The sequence below is a fragment of the Nomascus leucogenys genome, chromosome 13 (assembly GCF_006542625.1).
Source record: "Nomascus leucogenys isolate Asia chromosome 13, Asia_NLE_v1, whole genome shotgun sequence".
Taxonomy (NCBI): Eukaryota; Metazoa; Chordata; class Mammalia; order Primates; family Hylobatidae; genus Nomascus; species Nomascus leucogenys.
Genome location: NC_044393.1, coordinates 92,011,980 through 92,032,842, shown reverse-complemented (window position 1 = coordinate 92,032,842; position 20,863 = coordinate 92,011,980). Strand labels below are relative to the sequence as shown.

Sequence of the window (20,863 nt, the reverse complement as noted above, 5' to 3'; positions counted from 1 at the left end):
AGTAAACGGAGTGGGACTGGTGTTGTGGGTAACGGGGTGGGAGGGCTGATAAGAGAGGCATTCCTCGGAAATCTGGATGGCGTGGGAAGTCATGGGAAGATGGTAGGGGCAGGAAGAGCTCAGGGTCTGGTTTCTTTTACTAGACTGAGTCTCAGCTGGGCTGGGCTAGGATGAGCAAAGCAGGGCAAAGAGTAGATGCAAACTTCCTCTCATTTCTGAAGCTGGCTCTGTCCACAGGATCCCTAGAGGAGAGGCCCTGCTCATAACTTGCAGTGCGGTGTCACAACGTGGGAGCCACCCCACAGGGCCAAGACTATGAAGAATGGTTGCAGGGGAAGCCTTCCAGGACACAGAGCCTGGAGGCACCACTGTCTTACTGTCTCTGCCATTTAGCTTGATCTCTAACATAGCTCTTTTTTTTTTTCAACCACCACAGTATGTTTTTGCATTTGTGGGCCTTGCCAAAAGTGGGCGGATACTTCTGATTCTGCCGTAAAGACCAGCAGGGAAAAGTTTTTCTTCCTGAGAACTTGTCTCTTTCACCTCTCAAGAGACTAATTACTTGCCCTCCTTGCAAACTTCCTGAAAAACTGAAGAGCTAAGTGGAAAGTAATTGTCTCCTTCTGAGATGCAGATACTTTTCCTCAGCTTCTCCTCCTAAAATAATCAGCACAGGAGTCACTCAGTGTCCTCCCCAGGGATTCCTTCCTGCTACTCTCTCTTCTCTGCACATTCCCCTCTTAAAAAACTAAAAATAATCAATAGCCTATAGCAGGCTATCTCCTGTTTTTCATAGGATTTCCTTGGAAGTGGGATCTCTGGTCAGTTTTGGGGAAGGTCTGACTAGCTTTGGGCCTTCACAGCAATCACCCCATGGAATCCAGCATCATGCAGCCTGACCTGCCCCACAGCCTTGCCTGTGGTTCTTTGCTCTTCAAAGTGTGATGCTTGAAACAGCACTGGCATCTCCTGGGAGGTTATTGGAGATGCAGAATCTCAGGCCCCACCTGAGACCTCCTAAATCAGAATCTGCGTTTTTGCAGGATCCCCGGGTGACTCCTATGCACATTAATATCTGAGTAACGCTGAGCTAGACAATTTGCTGGTAGAGTTTTCAAACAGGAAATTGTATAAGAAAGACCTTGTTCCAATCTCAACAACGTGAAGGGCATTGGAAGAGGGAATTTGGGGACACGTTTGCTATTATTGGAGCCATCTTCCCTTAGTGACCTTTATCCCAGGCCCCATTTCCGGAGACAGTAGTAACCAGGATAAAGACCCTGAAGACTGTCATCCTAGTCTGACTTTAAGCTTCTTCAGTGACTTCAATCAATGGCCCAGCCTCTGACTCGCTGTTAGAATTCTGTGTGGACGTCACCTAGAGATGTCTAGATATATTGGTTCCAGACATTTGTCTTAATGTGGCATGGTCGTCAATGTGCACAATGTCAAATGAGACTCCTGGATAGATAGAAGCGAAAAAATAATTTTTTAAAAATCCTGCAACTTGCTGGGAGGGATCTTGGGATTCCAGTTCCAGATCAAAGTAGCTGTTATAAAAAGGCTCCCCAGGTTTAAGACATGATGTAAGTAAACCACAGCTTCATGGAATTGCAAGGGAGTTTCTAGGTCATGCAGGCCTGCCTCCCTCTGTCTCAGTGCAGGCATCCCCACTGCAACACACTGATCAGACTGGCTTAGGGACTCTGCTTGAACCAAGTCCAGGGATGGAGCATGCCCAGCTGTGGGAGGCAGCCCCTTTCTTCACTGCATGGTTCTAAATTTTAAGAAGAAATCCTTATGTCAGACCTCAGTGTGACTTCCTCTAACCTTCACCCATTGTCCCAGTTCTGCCTTTTTCAGTTATGCAGGCAGACTAGCAGGTAAGCAAAGATATCTACGCATTCCCCTCCAAAATAGTCAGGTTTACAAATAGGAGTTTGCATCAAACTGTTTCTAGAACTCTTGCCTTCCACATTGCTTTGTTTGGTTCCTGTTAGGTGCATCTTGGAACTGACTGAGGTACTAGTTTATTTATTTGTTTATTTATTTATTTATTTATTTATTTATTTTATTACACTTTAAGTTTTAGGGTACATGTGCACAACGTGCAGGTTTGTTACATATGTATACATGTGCCATGTTGGTGTGCTGCACCCAGTAACTCGTCATTTAGCATTAGGTATATCTCCTAATGCTGTCCCTCCCCTCTCCCCCCACCCCACAACAGTCCCTGGTGTGTGATGTTCCCCTTCCTGTGTCCATGTGTTCTCATTGTTCAGTTCCCACCTATGAGTGAGAACATGCGGTGTTTGGTTTTTTGTCCTTGCGATAGTTTACTGAGAATGATGGTTTCCAGCTTCATCCATGTCCCTACAAAGGACATGAACTCATCATTTTTTATGGCTTAGACAACTAACTGAGATTTAGTGCAGTGGGAAACCTTTTCTCTTGCTCTGTTGACTGCATTTCTTACCATCAACTAAGATGACATTCCATGTTTAGGTTATCGTGCTAACTCATGTTCGAAATTCATATAAACCTCATGACTAATGACAGCTAGCATTTATTGAACACCTACTATATTCTAGGTACAGGAAAAACAAAGATCTATAAGGCACGACACCTAACATAGGGAGCTCAGAACCCACACACAGACAAAACTACATTGAACCAAGTCCAGAGATGGACCATTCCCAGCTGTGGGAGGCAGCCCCTTTCTTCACTGTATGGTTCAAATCTTAAGAAAAAATCCTTATGTCAAACCTCAGCGTTACTTCCTCTGAATTCCTGAAGGCAAAGCTCTCGGGGAATGCCCCATTTCTTTTGATTAAGTTGAAAGTTAAGTTGAAATGACTTTTTGAGGTCCAAAGAACAGTTTTATAGGCTGAGAAGAGGAAAAGTGAATTCCTGAGAGAGGCAACTGAGTGTGTAAAATAACATAGACATAAAATGGTATATTGTATAGACAACCAAAGCCTACAGAGACGAGATTAATGAGTGGGTTTCTGGAGACTGGCCATGGGTATGATCACTAATCAGACCCAAGCCCCTCAGGGGACCTGTAAGTGTCATCTATGAGATGCTCCACTCACTGAAATAACAGGGCATATTTGATTACAAGAAACTTCAGTGTGTACATCAGTGTAGAAATCTCTGCTTGCCTAGGGCAATCATATTGTAGTCACCAAAGGTGCTATTTACCTTCAGCGCTGAAACTGTATTGCCTTTAATTTTGCAAATAACCTAAGCAAGTTCAGAGAGCTTAGCTTTTCTGAAATGCTTGATTTCCCTCTCTGCCAGCTGCTGAATTAGTCATGTGTTATACCCCTTTAGGGCTGGTTCGGTCAGGTCCTCCAACAAAAGGGAGGCATGGGGATGAGGCTGAGAATGGGGGGATCTGCCTTCTGTGTCTGTGGAGGAGAGGGAAGGAAATCGGTGGTGTCCCCTCTCCTTAGATCACAGCCAACTTCCTCCATAACAAGGACAAGGGCCTCATATACTGTCCTTTGGACTCACCCCCAGGGTTGGGCAACCCAAGAACTTCTGGGTGAGTTGTCCGCTGAATGAGGGAAGTGGCAGAAACACAGGTGTGAGTGGTGAGCTGCTCAGGGGCTAGTGAAGAAGCCAGGTCCCCTCATATATGGAGGATCCTGTGTTTATCAGATAAAATAATTCATAAGTTCCCTTATAAGGGCAATGACATGAGCTTTACCTCCATAGGACCTGGCAGGTGTCTAACTCAAGGGAAGGAGAATGACAGCAATGCAGCATTGACTGGGGAGCAGGATCTAAGGGAAACCCAGAGGTAGGATGCTAGTGATGTTCTGGAGCCCCATGGAGAACCCATACTGGGGCATTGCTACAAGACTCCTGAGAATGTGGAAGGGAGTTTGGAACTGGCTAACTGGCAGAGACTGGAATAGTTTGGAGGGCTCAGAAGAAGACAGGAAGGTATGGGAAAGTTTGGAAGTTCCTAGAGACTTGTTGAATGATTTTGACCAAAATGCTGACAGTGATACGGACAATGAAGTCCAGGCTGAGGTGGTCTCAGATGGACATGAGGACCCGAATGTTAGTAGCCAAGGCAATGGGGAAAATGTTTACAGGACATGTCAGAGACCTTCACAGCAGCCCCTTTCATCACAGCCCAGAGGCCTAGGAGGGAAAAATAGTTAATGGGCCAGGCCCAGGGCCCTGCTGCTCTGCGCAGCGTCAGGACTTGGTGCCCTGCATCCCAGCCACTCCAGCTCCAGTCGTGGCTAAAAGGAAAGAAGGTACAGCTCAGTTCATTGCTTCAGAGGGTGCAAGCCCCAAGCATTGGCAGCTTCCACGTGGTGTGGCAGAAGACAAGAGTTGAGCTTTGGGAACCTCTGCCTAGATTTCAGAGGATGTATGGAAATGCCTGGAAATCGACCGTTAAATTGGCAGGAATTAAACACCACCATGATAATAAAATTAGATAACAGAAACTCAAAATCAAATAAGTTATGCTAAAAACAAAGGTGATTCGTATTCAAAACTCCGAATTACTTTGCTGCATGGTACTTTTGCCCATGAGATTGAGGTTATTTAGGCCACCTGTCTCAGCGTGGTGGAAATACTATATGGGGCTGTACGGTGGGGCATCTTTCCCTAACTCCAACTTCAGATGTCATCTTGGTAGCTTAAAATTGGACATGGTGAAAATATTGACACCAGGAAGTTGGCAAATGCTAGAAGTCAGCAAATGGGGAGAGGCGGCTAAACATTTACTATCAGACCACTGAGCCACGACCACCATTCCTCAATACCTGTCAGGCATTGTTGAGAAAAACATACGTACATCAGAAAACCTAGTGCTGAAAGAATTAGTGAATTAGATTGATATGAATCTAGTCCACTATAGGCAACACTGACATTTTCTTAGTTTGACCCAGAGGGTTTTTCACCTCACCACTCCTAAAATCCCATCTGTGCAGGGTCTTGATGTTACTACCAACCACTGCAAGATCCAGGCCTGACTTTCCTTTGAAAAGTGATTATATGCCTTTGTCTTCCTTCTTCAAAAACTTTCATACCCTCAATTTCTTGCTCTCTAATCCTCCCAACTGGAAAAAATAAATCCATTTTTTTGGCTTCCCACTGGGATTTACGTGTGTGAGGATGGATTCTTGGGTTAGCCATTTAGAACTAGGATGCCAGACAAATGAAGTGTGTGTGGGAAGATATTTGGGGCCAGGGAAAACACTTTAGTTTCATGGAATCCTGTCATGATTTCGCCTACACTTAAATTAGTTCTGGGTGTTGAAAGCAACCTTGCCCTCCTACCACCCTGAAATTAGGTCCCAGTGTAAGTCACTTCTGTGAAGTGGAAAGGCTGTTGCCATCTGTGCATCTACATCCAACGACCTTACATAGACAAACAACCACATCAACTGTTCTCACCTCGCAGGGAAAATGATGTCATAGCAAAGGGACTGTGAATCCATTGTATAATTAACATTGTATATGAAGAGAATCAAAATATTTATTTAAAATAAAAATATCTTACATGTGTAGGTATTATTTGCTCTGTTTCAAATGTTCGTGGAAACAGTGGTGATAAATAAAACACAAATCTTTTTTTCCTCCTTTTCAACTTTTATTCTGGGTTCAAGGGGTACATGTGCAAGTTTGTTACCTGGGTAAATTGCATGTTGCTGAGGTTTGGTGTACAGATAACTTTGTCACCCAAGTAATCAGCATAATACCTGATAGTTTTTCAATCCTCACCCTCCTCCCTCCCTCCACCCTCAAATAGGTTCCAATGTCTATTATACCCTTCTTTGTGTCCATGTAAACTCAATGTTTAGCTCCCATTTATAAGAGAAGATGTGGTATTTGTTTTTTTGTTTCTGTCTTAATTTGCTTAGGAAAATGGCTTCCAGCTCCATCTGAGTTGCTGCAAAGGACATGCCTTCACTCTTTTTTACAGCTGCATGGTATTCCATAATGTATATGTACCACATTTTCTTTATCCAGTCCACCATTGATGGGCATCTAGGTTGCTTTTATGCCTTTGATATTGAAACACAAATCTTTAAAAGTAACATTGAATCTATACTTGCTTTCTGCCAATATGTGTTTCTTTCAAGTGATGGATACTAAATGTGCAATTACTGTGAGGAAGGGGTTACTAGAATTGTTGCCATTACAAGTCTACAAACTTGTAGAATCTTGATAGATATGTGCTCAGTAAGGGTCTAGAGGAGGCAAAACTGAGCAGCTTCAGATCCTGGAGGTTCCAACTTTGAATTAACCCAACTTTTAATTCAGATGGAAGAAGAAAATTCCAATGATGGGGAGATGGAAAAAAAGGTTTGAAGAACCAGATCGTGCTGTCAGTTCTGCAATTTCTTTGACCAATTAATTCTTCCTCTCAGCCATGTTTCCCTTACCCGCTAAAGCGGGTCAGGAACACTGCTTGCTGCAGTTTCAGAATCAGAAATTTTCCTTCTGAGCTCTCATACACTCTATAGGAAAACACCTTATTGAAATTAACCACACTTTTTAATTTCTCTCAGTACATGGAACCCCTTGAGGTCAGACTCTGCATTTCTTTCATCTTTAACAGCCACTGCTGAGTGGAGTGTTTTGCTTATGATGGGTGATCAGTGAATCTTTATTTAATTGAATTACTATTAGGGTAAAACCAAATGGAAAATATATGTAAAAGTGGTTTGTAAAGTATGAAAAGTATACAAAAGTAAGATATTGTTAGTAGAATTATTCTTAATTTACTCATCCTTCTTTCATTTACTCTACAAATACTTACTTTTCTAGGTAGCAAGCAGAGAACAAACAGAGGAAAAAAACATCAATTCATTCAACAGCAACTGCAAACAACAGAATCTTTGCTCTGTTATGTAATTAAGCAAAATTTTGGTCCAGAAACTGAAACTAGGAATGTAAAAAGACCCTCCGACTTGGCTGAGGGGTATCTCAGAAAGAAAGAAAGACACTTTCAGAAAGCCAGAGAAAGGGGTGCCTTGTTTAGGAAGGAGTTAGCTTGGGGTAAGAGGAGGTCACAAGGAGAACCAATGGGCTGGTAAGCAAGCCACATCTCCCAAGCTCCAAATGAGCCTAACTCATTCATTTCCACATAGTGAATTTTTTAAATGCTCGACATTTGTGATAAATTAGTAGTTTTATTGTTTTCAAGTAAGTGTAGCTACGAATAAACTCCTGATTATAGTTTATATATCACAAATTGGGAAATGGAATTTGGTAAATTAAAATGTATTTACAAAAACCATGTGTCAGAACAACTTAAATTGGGGCTACTTTAGAAAATTCTGCGTGGGTGAAAGCTAAAGGAACACCATGATCCTGAGGTCAAAGTAACTGGAAGATTTTTAAAATTTCAGGCTATAGTTGGAAGAGGGAGGACAGTGGAGCTGATGTTTGACTCCAAAGGCAGCATGGGACATAATAGATTTTCAAGAATTTTATACCCACACGTATGTGAATGTAATATAATGTTCATATTTTATGTAATGTACAATGTAATACATATGTGTGTAAAATAGGATATATAATGCCTGAATAAGTGAACTTACTAGGTTTATTACAATCCCTTGCCTTTAGGCAAATGAATGTTTCTAATCATACAGGAGCAAAGTTTATTTTATCTTTCTAAACTCTGAATATCTCCTCTCTGGAAACCACGTAATTCCTCACTAGTGGAGATTTATCTTGTTTTAATTTCTCTCGGTTTCGTCTTTCTCTGATGCAAAGGTACCTGATGAATTGCACTCTCTCAGTGTCCACCTTATAGTCAATGTGCTACTCAGGTGTCATCTGGTCAGGAAGCCGTTGCTCAGCCCCCTCCTGGTCTCAGTGTTGCTCTCCTGTGTGCTCATAATACCTTCTGTGAATCCACTGTTGCACTTTCCCCACTGTGCTAGAAACAGCTATTTATCACTCTTTCCTTCTTTAGGCCAAGAGCTTTGTCAGGTTAAGAACAATTTATGCCTTTTTTACCTTTTTACCCTCTACCTGTTACAGTGCCTGACACACACAGCCTACTCAATATTGAAGAAATGAATGAATAAATGGATGAATAATTATACAAAGACCCAGTCCTCCTCCCAACACTCACACACACATTGAAAAACAATCAGTTTGTTTTTGGTAAGTTTTGCTTCTTCCCTTGATCCCATGCAGCCCAAGCACTTATGGTGCATACACTCAGCAATGGTGCATACTGTGATAGAGAAGCACACCCTGAACATGCACATGCATGCACACATAGGTACACACATACACACCCATGCACACATATGTACACACACACACACCCATGCACACATATGTACACACATACACACCCATGCGCACATACTGGGATTGGATACTACCTCTTGATCATAGAGCACTTCTTGGCTACTCTTCCTTAAATGCAAAGCACATGCACTTCCCTTTACTGAAAGCTCTGGGCTACTCTCAGAGTTCTTACGGCTGCCAGGGGATGTAGGGAACACTTCCATGGTGGCCCATAAGAGCTTTGGGCCAGACAGTGCAGCACTGAGGGCTCACTGTAGTTATTGCTCAGAGGGAAAAAAACTAAAGAAACTCAACAGTGGTCTTCCCACTCGCTGGAGGTCTCCCTCCCCATAGAACTGCTCGATGGAGGCAGGCCAGGTCCCCCTGGGCCCTGGGCTCATCATTGTGCCTTGCAAAGGCCTTTCAGCCTCTGCATCTGCCCCTGTAGCACTGTTTTAACTGTCTCATTGCAGAAGGTGAGGATAAAGGGATTGAGGAAGGGGGTGAGAACTGAAGTCACCAAGGCCACAACCTTCCTGACTTGCACAGAATGAGCTTTGCCAGGCCTGACATACAGAAAGATGGTACGACTGTAGCCAATGAAGACCAGTGTGAGGTGAGACCCGCAGGTGGAGAAAGCCTTCTGGCGGCTGCTGGCAGAGGGGATCTGCAGCACAGTGGTCACTATGTAGCCATAGGAGATGAGAGTCACCAGGAAGGAGCTAAGGACAAAGGCCAAGGCCATCAGAAAGTCCCAGAATTCCAACAGGTGAGTGTCAGAGCAGGACAACTGCAGGAGAGGTGCATTGTCACAGAAGAAGTGGTTAATGACGTTGCTGTGGCAGTAATTAAGATGAGCTCGGGAGAGGACAGTGGGTACCATGGCTAGGAATGGAGCTGCCCAGGCAGCCCCAGCCAGCCGGACACACACAGCCCGGCTTATCAGAGTGCCATAGTGCAGTGGGTGGCAGATGGCCACAAAGCGGTCAAGGGCCATGTCTGTCAGGATGAGGAAGGAGGTGGAACCCAGGGAAAAGTAGAAGTAGAACTGGACCATGCAGCCACTGAAGGTAATGACTTTGTGGGGGACCAGCAGGTCTGAGAGCATCCTGGGCACTGCAGTCATGGTTACCAAGATCTCCAGCAGGGAAAAATTGCCCAGGAAGAAGTACATGGGTGTATGTAGGTGGGTGTCAGCTATGACCATAACTATGATGATGGTGTTTCCAATGAAGGCGAGAAGATAAAGCACGAGGAAGGGGCCATACAGAAGAGCCTGCAGCTCACCAAAGGAGGAGAAGCCCGAGAGGACGAATTCGGAGGGCTGGCTCAGATTTGCCATGATCCACAGGCTGGGGCTCTGCATGCAAGGGAAACAAAAGACAGATGGAGAGGCAGAAACAGACAGATAGAGACAGAGAACCATTGACCTTAAACTGAAGAAACAGGGACAGAGACAGAGAATAGAGAAAGGCAAGTAGCCAGCAAGTGATAAACAGAAGAGCAGAAAGAAACGGCAATAAAGAAAGATAACAAAATAGGAATAGGAAAGTCATGGAGAAACAGAGTGAGGGTATCAGAGAAGTGAAAGACATAGCCATTATTAAGAAGAGAGAAGGCTGGGGATGATGGCTCATGCCTGTAATCTCAGCATTTTGGGAGGCCGAGGCAGGGGGAACACTTGAGGTCAGGAGTTCAAGACCAGCCTGGCCAACATGGTAAAACCTTGACTCTACTAAAAATACAAAAATAAGCCAGGTGCAGGCATCTGTAATCTCAGCTACCTGCAAAGCTGAGGCATGAGAATCGCTTGAACCTGGGAGGTAGAGGTTGCAGTGAGCCGAAATCATGCCACTGCACTCCAGCCTGGGTGACAGAGCAAGGCTCCATCTCAAAAAAGAAAAAAAAAAGGAAGAAAGAAAAACAGAGGAGCAGATTAAGGAAGACCACATGGCAACGGACATTGACATTTAGGGAGAAAACAAGAAGGAAACAACAGAGGAACAGAGAAAGAACAGAAAAAAATTCAAATATGAGAGAGGGAGAAATAGAGAAATACAGGAAGGGGAGGAATACAGAAAAAAGAGAGGGAGAGAGGGCATTAGTGCACGTGACCCAGAAGTCCCCAAACGTAGGCTGATCCGTCTGTGTCACACCCAGAGGTTGTGCCCCAAGACCCCTTTTAAAGGCTCCCTGCAAACCTTTCTGAGCTGCCTCTCTGAGGACCCTCACTTGTGCACATTTCTCCAGCTGTGATCATGAAATTAATGAAAGTCAGAGTTTTGAGTCCAGAAATTAGCTTCCTTTAGAGTGGGCCTCTGCTTCATGTTTGCAAAGATGGAGAGCAGAAATGGTGCAGGAGGTCAGGGAGCGAGGCCTGGAAATCCAAGTGGCTGCTCTCCCAGGACACACACAGTCATCAGGCTTCCCAACGGCATCAGCCGTCTACCCAAGGGCGCTGCTTTGCCATCTCCAGGGCACTTCCCCTCCCAACGTGGTGCAAAGCGTAAGCTATGGAGTTGGCCTGCCTGTGTTTGAATTCTGGCTCTAGACCTGCTTGTCACGGGCCATAAATCTGCTCTTCTTTGTTACTCTCTCTGAGTCCGTTTACTCAGCTATAAAATAATGGTATTACTGATACTTAGCCTCTATGGTGATTATAAAATTAAATAAGTGAACTACTTAGTGCAGTGACTAGCACATACTAGCCAACAAATTGTTGTTGTTATTATTATCACTGTTCTTATTGTTAGACCGTCGATAGAACTCAAATTTTTTTGGCCCATCACCTCTCTACACTTCTTCTCGTTGCCAACGTATGTGTGTGTGAAGATCTCTACAGCTTTACACTGTTTCTTGGAATTTCAGTTCACTAAAAGGGTACTTTAAAACATTTCAAACACAAAGTATTTACAACACAAACTGTCAGGAGTGGAAGGAGTGAAGCTGTGTGTAGATACACTCTGGCCCTTTCTCCAGCCCCATAAAAGTTTCATTTGGGGCTGTGTCCTGGCCACCCAGCAGTGAAATTCTAATTTTAAAAAGCCTTGCACCCGGCTGGGCGTGGTAGCTCATGCTTGTAATCCCAGCAGTTTGGCAGGCTGAGGCGGGCGGATCACGAGGTCAGGAGTTCAAGACCAGCTTGGCCAACACAGTGAAACCCCATCTCTACTAAAAATACAAAAATTAGCTGGGCATGGTGGCGGGCACTTGGAATCCCAGCTACTCGGGAGGCTGAGGTAGGAGAATCACTTGAACCTGGGATGTGGGATTGCAGTGAGCTGAGATCGTGCCAATGCACTCCAGCCTGGATGACAAAGCTAGACTCCATCTCAAAAACAATAAATAAATAAATAAATACATAAATAAAGCCTTGCACCCATGCCACTGACAAGCATTAACGGTAGGTCTAAAATCTACCCCAGCACTGACTAAATTGAAACCCAGTCCTTATGTTTGTGTTGCATGAGAACCTGACTGACATACAGATTTCCCCCACTCACCTTAGCCTCCAAGCCTGGTGTCTTCTTTGTAAGCTGCTCTGACTTAGGCATTCATACCTGGAGACACCTGCCTACTGGCCTCACTCTATAATGTGAGTGACATCAGAAATGCAGTCTCTTTCCCTTGGGTTGTGTCTTACGGCTGGAAAGGTGGACAACGGCTTTGTGCACAGCTAGGAAGAGGTGGCACTGCTGGGTGAGCTAAAACACTGCCAGTCCTTATGCTGATTTTCTAATTCAGCGCCTACCCTGTGTCACTACAAAGCCAGGGGCAGCAGCATTGATGTGGGGCTGGGAGATGGGAAAGAAGTCCCTCAGGAGACCAGAGGGGAAAGGTGCTGATTCTGTTCCTTCTCTCTCAAGGATGAGTGTTTTCAGCTCTTTCTCTCGTCCACATCTCCAAGTCCTTTGTGTCTTGATGTTTACAGTTGAGCTTATGCTGGATGGGAAACTTAGACTCCAGCAGACTCTTTTCTGTGGGAATGACAGGAAGCCAAGGAGCCCTCTGGGGAGTTCGGAGGCACTGACGTTACTCCTTAGAATAATGAGATGTCCTCTGTTTTGAGGAAGTAACATTTGAGAAAAAGATCTGAATAAAGAAATGGATAAAGACCTAGATATACCCAAGCAGCTGACGGCTTAGGATCAGCACCGCCTGTCTCCTGGCCCTTCCCCTCCTCCTAGGACCGTGGAAAAAAAGATGAGATCATGGAACAAACACAAAGGAATTTTCCCAGCTGGACTAAAATTATGACAGCCTGGGTACCTAGCCAGGGCTGGATCCAGAGTTTCCATTTGCAGACATAATCTCCAAGTGGATCCAGGATTTAGGGATCTAGGGAGGCAGGGAATGGAGGCCCTGGACCATAGCAGCCTCTTGTTAAAATTCTCCAAAGAAAGTATCATCTGGAGAAGTCTGGGAATCAAACAGATCTCTGCCTCCAGAGGCAGGGCCCTTGGTGGACACATCTTGGGATCTGGCTCCTGTGAGAAGATACACACCCTGGGGACAAAGGTAAAGGAAATATGGGGAGGCCACTCCAAGCTTCCAGCTCCCTAGTAAACTCTGAGTCACAGTCTTTCATCTCAGAGACATTTAAACCTTATGCATGATACCCAGTGCAACCCCACCCACACTGAGACAGAAATAATGACTCGAAGATTTCAAGGAAAAGCTGTGCAATGAAGGTAGTGCAGATGGGCCCTGAGTTTAAAAATAACCAGGGCTGGAGGGGTTGACCAGGCAATCTTTCTGTAGGACTTGAGCCTGGAACTGAGATTTGGAGCTGACCCATTGAAAGCAAAGAAGAGGCTGGGAACAGTGGCTCATGCCTATAATCCTAGCACTTTGAGAGGCCAAGGTGGGCATATCACTTGAGGTCAGGAGTTCGAGACCAGCCTGGCTAACATGGTGAAACCCTGTCTGTACTAAAAATACAAAAATTAGCCGGGTGTGGTTGTGGACACCTGTAATCCCAGTTACCCAGGAGGCTGAGGCAGAGGAGGCTGAGGCTTGAGCCCACAAGGCAGAGGTTGCAGTGAGCCGATATCGTGCCACTGCACTCCGGCCTGGGTGGCAAAGCAAGACTTCATCTCAAAACAAAAAGAAAGAAAGTAAAGAAAAATGTAGGTCACAAGGCTAGAAATGGAGGAGGAAGAAGAAAGGAGCCAGTTGCTAGCAGGGAGCTCAGGTAGGCAGACAGGTGCTGGCCAGAGCAGGGCTGGAGGTAGGATCTTGGGAATTGAAAGGCAGGAGCATAGGTCGGGGCTACATGGGCCTTCATGACTATTCATTTTCTATTGCTTCTGTAGCCAATTACCACAAATTTTGTAGCTTAAACAACACAAATTTATTACCTGACAAATTCTACAGGTCAGTAACTTGACACAGGCCTCAATGAGCTAAGATCAAGGCGTCATCAGGGCTGCGTTCTTTTCTGGGGTCTCCTTGCTTTTCCAGCTTCTAGAAGCTGCCCACATTCCTTGGCTTATTTTTCCCTCATCCATCTTCAAAGCCAGCCACATGTGTCTCTCAGAACCGTCTTCTGTCATCACTTAGCCCTCTGACTGAACTCAGAGGAAAAGTTTCTCCACTTTTACAAATCCCTAAGATTAGATTCAGCCCACCTGGATCGCCCAGGCTAATCCCCTCATCTCAAGGTCTTCAACCCAATCACACCTGCAAAGTCCCCTTTCCTATGTAAAGCAACATTTTCACAAATTCCAAGGATTAGGGCTTGGACATCTTTGAGGGGGCATTCCTCTGCCTATCGCAATGACTACCGTGCAGCTTTGGTGCCTGGTGAACCACTTATTTGACCAGATCCATTCATGTTTACACAATTGTGTTCATTCCTTAATAAATATGTAGCGTCAACTCTGTTAAATGATCATAACATAGAGCAGCCACCATAATCCAGGAGCATAATCCTAAATCTGTCCTTATTTCCTTTGGGATTAAAGGCACATGGAGCAATGTTAATTCTTGTTTCCTTTCTAGTCTTCCCAAAGAGAAAGAGGTAGGATTGAAACAGCGAGGGGAACTACTCTCGTGCCACTCAATTCTGTCTCCTGGGCTTCCCAGGCTTTGAGGCACGGCCCCATTTCCTTTTGGTTAACTTCTTCTTTCACTTGATGAGATTAATGGGAAATGCAGTCATTTACATGGTTGAATTGGTGAAGTCTTCAGTCTCCCAGGGACTTCTTCCTCAGTCAACTCTTCATCTTTTCACAGTCTATTAATGGACATTTCCATTGTTATTGCTTCTTTGATCCGGATTGATTCCTACTCCAGTATCCCCTTAGCCTCTGGCCGACAAATAATCCTTCTCCACTCGTGCCTCCCATTTCACCTGTGTGGTGATTGACTGTGACAGCTGCTTGTTTCTCTACGTGAAACCCAAGCAAACGTGGGCAGCAGAATAAAACAAGATAGTTTTCCTGTTTATTTTCATGTTGACCCCTTTCTGAACCTTCTTACAGATTTACTGACCTAAATCAGTTTTAGGTGGGCCAGTCCTCATGGATTCTAAGGTAATCTGGAAAATACTAACAAATATCTCAGCTAAAGCATCTTTATTTTCATCATCAAACCATAGGTAATTATCACACTCAGGCCCTTGGAAGTGGGCAAAATACACAAACATAAAAACCAACGTGCTTATCAGTTACTGATAATCTGAACTACTTCTTGTTTCAGCTGTTTTGTAATAAAATTATTGTTTTGTTATTGAAAATCTAAAGAAGAAAATGCCTGAAGTCAGGGAAGAGCTTGAGAAAGGAGCTGTATGTGTTCCTGGGGGAGTTAGATTGCACCGTAATCATCTCTGAATGTGCATTTCCAGAAGAGGAAGAGAGTCCAGGGACTACAATAAAAATGTCAACACCTCTGCTCAGATCTGCCCTACTGTTTCCTGGGATATGTTGACATTTTGACTTGCATTATTAGACTCAATCTCATAAGGCTGTGCCTGGCCATTAGGTGAGACACAGATTACTCCCTGGTGTACTCTTTTTCTTGGATGTGACATATCTAATCTTGGCCCATTGCTACTACAAAGCAACTCTTTTTCTCTACATTTTGGCATAAAGCCAACTTGGAGTGGCACGAGGACATTATGTTTAGAAAGGGGTGGATGGAAAACTTGAACGTGTTTGGTGGTAGGGACAGAAGAAAATTTGTGATCAAATTTTTGGCAACTATTTAACTCATCTCGTTTTGTTCGTGGTAAAGGAAGGAGGTAAGGAAGGATTGAATGGCTCACTCTAGGTGCATGAATTTTTTCTTTATATGCTACAGGTATCCCTTGTTTTCATGATGTGCTCTGCCTCCCAAAGCCAGATATCCTCTGACTGGGGGCTTTTCTGCCCCAATCTCCAGCTTCTATGGAAAATCTCTGCAGATTTTCACTGCTGGCAGGGTTGAGAGTGGGAGTTTCCTCCCTCAATTCTGACTCACTAACAAATCAGGGGATGGGATAGCTCTCTATTAATGCACAGGAATATGTAACTGCTAGATTTTCAGACAGATTGGAGGAAGAAATTATCTCACATGATAATACCTGTAGGCTGGAATCAGGCAGAAAATAGTTTTCTTGAGAATTGATGTGGGTCACCTGGAGAATTGAAGAGTCTAGCAAGTGGGTGCTTGCCTGGTGGTGGTTGGAGATAGGGTCTGAATTAGGATCACTAAGTACAGTTGTGTGGCTTGTAGCCTGCACAAAGATGCTGATGGAGAGACTGAAGGGGCACATGGGGGCTGAAGGAGCTGCATCTACTTGATGGAAAGGGGCACCTATTTTATGCACAGAGGTACACTGTACTTGTCAAGCCTTGTTCTTCCCAACTACATCTCAGTGGGGAAACGTTTTTCTAATTTACTCAAGGCTCTGGTGTGGAAGGCACTGCCCTGGGCTGGTGCAGAAGAGCTGAGTGTTCACAGGAAGGTGCAAGGAAAAACCTTAGCTCTGCGCCCCTCCTGCATACTTTCTTTAGGTTCCTCCAGCCTTTCCGTTGTGTCGCCTGCCATCTTCTCTCTCCCATGTTGACTCTTTGTCTTATAATCTTGCTGCCCAGTTCTCTTCTGCTTAAACTTTACGTTTAAGGCCGGGCGCGGTGGCTCACACCTCTAATCTCAGCACTTTGGGAGGCTGAGGTGGGCGGATGACTTGAGGTCAGGAGTTCGCAACCAGCCTGGCCAACATGGTAAAACTCTGTCTCTACTAAAAATGCAAAAATTAGCCCTGGCATGGTGGTGTACTCCTGTAATCCCAGCTACTTGGGAGGTTGAGGCAGGAGAATTGCTTGAACCTGGGAGGCGGAGGCTGCAGTGAATTGAGATCACACCACTGCACTCCAGCTTGGGCGACAGAGCGGGACTCCGTCACACACACACAAAAAAATAAAAAAAAAACCAAAAAGACTTCATAGCTCCCTTCCTACCCCACATCGACCCCTGATCCCACCATTTTTTTTCTCATGGCTTCCCTGTCCTGACCTCTCACACCCTTGGCTACCATTCAGGTGGCACCTGTCCTCATGTACCTGTCCTCTCCCACAGGGCCTCAGCCCCACTGTCACTCTGCCCACCCCGCTCCTCTGCTATCCACAAACAAGCCTAAATTTCCTTTCTGTATCTCAAGGGACATAATATTTCAAAATTTCCCTTTAAATGCTGCAGGAATCTTATTTTAAATTTAAATAAGATTGTCAAATATGAGGATTCAGTCATCCCTGTAAGTATGAGCCTTGAAAAAGTGAGGTAAACAGTTCTAAGTCAAAGGAGTAGAGATGGTTTTCTAGTTATCTATTGCTTATCTATTGCTACCCCCAAAACTTAGTGACTTAAAACAATGGTGATTTTATGATGTCTCAAAATTGTGTGGGTGTGGAATTTGGTCAGGGCTCATCTAGGTGATTCTTTGGTTCCACATGGCATCATTGGAGGTTTTCAGCGATTTCAAATGTTCAGTGGGCTGGCCTAGAGGACCCAGCATGACTTCACTCATGAGTGTGATGCCTCAGAGGAGATGAGCAGGTGCTGCGATGAGCTGGGACTGTTGACTTCATGACCTCACCGGCCTGGGGATCTCACAGAAGTTGGATTCATTACACGGTGGCTCAGGGCTCCCACACTGAGCATTCTAGCAGAAGAGGTTGACACTGCATGACCTTTTATGTCCCAGCCTCAGATGGGACAGAGGGGAGGAAGAAATTATCTTGCATGATAATACCTGCAGGCTGGAATCAGGCAGAAAATAGAGTTTTCTTGAGAATTGATGTGGGTCACCTGGAGAATTGAAGAGTCAGCAAGAGGGTACTGGCCTGGTGGTGTATGGAGACAGGGGCTGAATTAGGGCCCCTGAATGCAATTGTGTGGCTTGTAGACTGTACAAAGGTGGTGATGGAGAGACTGAAGGGGCACATGGGGGCTGAAGGAGCTGCATCTATCTGATGGAAAGGGGCGCCCATTTTATGCACAAAGATGATACACTGTACTTGTGCCAGAATGTCTTGCTTTATCCCCCCCAACTGATCCCAGACAGTTTGCTTAGATGTCTAAAACAAATACAAATCATAGGCTTTATTTGATCTACTTGTCAAATATGATTGTCACAGATGTCACATATGGTCACTTTTGCCATACTTTTATGAGTCCAAGCAACACAAGATTCAAGAGGCGGGGGCATAGAGCCATATCTTTTTATTATTATTATTTTTTTTGAGACAGAGTCTCACTCTGTTACCAGGCTTGAGTGCAGTGGCGTGATCTCAGCTCACTGCAACCTCCGCCTCCCAGGTTCAAGTGATTCTCCTGCCTCAGCCTCCTGAGTAGCTGGGATTACAGGCATGCGCCACCATACCCAGCTAATTTTTGTATTTTTAGTAGAGACAGGGTTTCACCATGTTGGCTGGGATGGTCTCAATCTCCTGACCTCATGATCCGCCCGCCTCAGCCTCCCAAAGTGCTGGGATTACAGGTGTGAGCCACCGCACCCAGCCAGAGCCATATCTTAATGGGAGGAGTGCCAAAAAATTTGTGGCCCTTTAAAAAACCTGTCATGGATAAGTCAACAAAATTTTCTTTTTTTAAGTCTTAGATTACTCTGTCTGATATCTGATTCTGAATGGAAAGAAAGCCACTAACTCACCCCACTCTCTTTTCACTCCCCTTCTCAGAGAACAGGAGGCTGCAGTATCTGAAGTCAAACTTGTTCTGATATTACACTGTATTTCTTCCTTTTTGTCCATTTATGAGGAGGGCAGACACATTGCCCCACTAGGAGTTTTATATCATCCAAGCTGCAAGCATCTCTGAAACATAAAAACAACAAAATATTACTCTGTCTATCACATACGCACATCGCGAGGCCTCAAAAACATCTCGCCTTATTCCCACAACTGATCCCAGACAGTTTGCTTAGATGTCAAAAACAAATACGAATCATAGACCTTATTTGATCTACTTGTCACTATGCTTAAAAACCACACAGCACAGTCTTGATTTTTTCATACATTATAATGCGTCTCTTAAAATGTGTGATAAATTTTTGTGTAACACATTCTGTTAATGAATGCTTATTTTTCAGTAATCTATCTCTCAAAAATTAGAGAAAGAAATTTATTTCAACAAAAAAACACAAGACTTTTTAAAAAGTTTCTTTATCTGTGAGGCTTTTCTTGGTAAAAGAATCCAAGACTCTTGGAAAACTTGGTAAGGGTTATTCAACTTATGTTTTTCTTTACATAAATATTCCTACATATCTGAGCTGAAAGCATTAGTAATGTTTGTGTGATATAAAAACTGATTCTAAAACCTGTTTTCTATTAATATTCTAATTTTTCAGAGTAAGGAAGGGGTGGAGCAAGGCAAATAAATCATGAATGATATGGGCTCCAATGGTAGACAAATGACAAATAGGGATGTCTCCTGCACCTGGCTGGAATGGCTTTCAATTCTTAATCATATTGACAATAGTGGCTGCACGGTGGCTCACGACTGTAATCCCAGCACTTTGGGAGGCTGAAGCAGGAGGATTGCTTGAGCCCAGGAGTTCAAGACCAGCCTGGGCAACATAGTGAGACTCCATTTCTACAAAAAATACAAAAATTAGCTGGGTGTGGTGGTGTGTGCTTGTAGCACCAGCTATTCAGGAGCCTGAAGTGGGAGGATTACTTGGGCCTGGGAGTTCTGCAGTGGGCTATGATTGCACCACTACACTCCAGCCTGGGTGACAGAGCCAGACCCTGTCTCAAAAGAAAAGAAACAAAACAAACAAACAAAAACATTGATAGTAGCTACTAACACCAGCTACTGCATGGTAGAGTTTGAATTTGAATCAGGTCTGGTCCCGAAGACTCTGCTCTTAATTTTTATGTCATTTTGTCTCACCAACCTAAACATAATCCAAACTTGTATATCATTACATTGCTTATTGACTTATATTGATTATATAAAAGATATTTTGCTGATTACATGAGAAGAATATGAGAGTCATAGGAGAAAAAAATCACATGTAATGACTATAGATTTATTCTGTGGTAACCTATGAGGGAGAATTATTATATTCGGTTTTTAGATAAGAATGTAGAATCTCACAGAGCTTAAGTAAATCTCAGTGTTTCTTGGTCATTACATGTTGGGGCCTGAGACTGAAGCTCTGACCCGCTTCACACACTGTGCTTTTCCTCTATATCAAGCCAAGAATAGTAATGCTATGACTGTTTCAGATATTCTGTAGCTCAGCAATGACAGAAACTGTGAAACTGAAATTAGTCACATTATTTGATAAGCTAAACCCAAAATTCATGAGGAAGAGAATAAGTAAAACAAACAAACAAACAGAAACCCAGATGTTTATAATGGACAAATAATTGTTCACTCATATTTGTTGGCCTTTCTGGAGGTGACCCTCCCGGTGGAAATATCACATATTTTTGCTCCATTAATTCAGGAGTGGTCGAGTGATTTGCTTCAGCCAGTGAGATGTGGGTAAAAATAATGAGAGTCACTTTGTAGCAGGAGCTTTAAGAGTTGGCATTTGAGTCACATTCTCTCTTTCCCCACATCTGAGATCATGGAAGAATGTGTTTCAGGTGAGCTTTCTACTGCTCCAGTCCCTATGGTATAATAATGAGCAGAGTCTACTTCCTGGCTAGTGATGGGCGCATGGCATGAGTGAGAAACAAACCTAGTTGTTAAAAGCCATTGAAAGATTTGAGTTATTGGTGACTTCAGCATGACCTTGCTGTAGCAGATATTGTTAGTGGTACATTCTAATCCCTTAAGTTTCCTTTTATCGTTTCTGTGTTAAGCCCTATGTACCTTTGTGGTGAGAGATAAAGCAAGGCCAAGGTTCACCAGAGAGAGCCAGTGTGGATGCGAGAAACACAAAACCAGAGAGGTGAGGTGTTAGAAAAGCAGTAATGGAGAGAAAGTGAGAGACAGAGAGACGCAGGAGGCCCAGGAATGCAGACAGAAAGCTAGAAGGAATAAAAGGCAACCCAAGAGAAGCAGCAGAAGTGACAAAGAAAAGCAGAAATTGTGAGCAGAAGGAGGGAGGAAATGCAGGCAG

At 44.1% G+C, this 20,863-nt stretch overlaps 1 protein-coding gene across 1 annotated transcript; it reads right to left on the bottom strand.

The window, feature by feature from the left end:
• Positions 1 to 8,627: 8,627 nt before the first annotated feature.
• Positions 8,628 to 9,643, bottom strand: LOC100597908 (olfactory receptor 6V1). The gene has a single exon (XM_003270851.2). It carries the CDS (start codon positions 9,626 to 9,628, stop codon positions 8,687 to 8,689), a length of 942 nt encoding a protein of 313 aa, XP_003270899.1. The 5' UTR covers positions 9,629 to 9,643; the 3' UTR covers positions 8,628 to 8,686.
• Positions 9,644 to 20,863: the final 11,220 nt, after the last annotated feature.

What these genes read in the sequence shown, in the direction of transcription:
- LOC100597908 (XM_003270851.2), bottom strand. Translation starts at nt 9,628, where the DNA reads ATGGCAAATCTGAGCCAGCCCTCCGAATTCGTCCTCTCGGGCTTCTCC.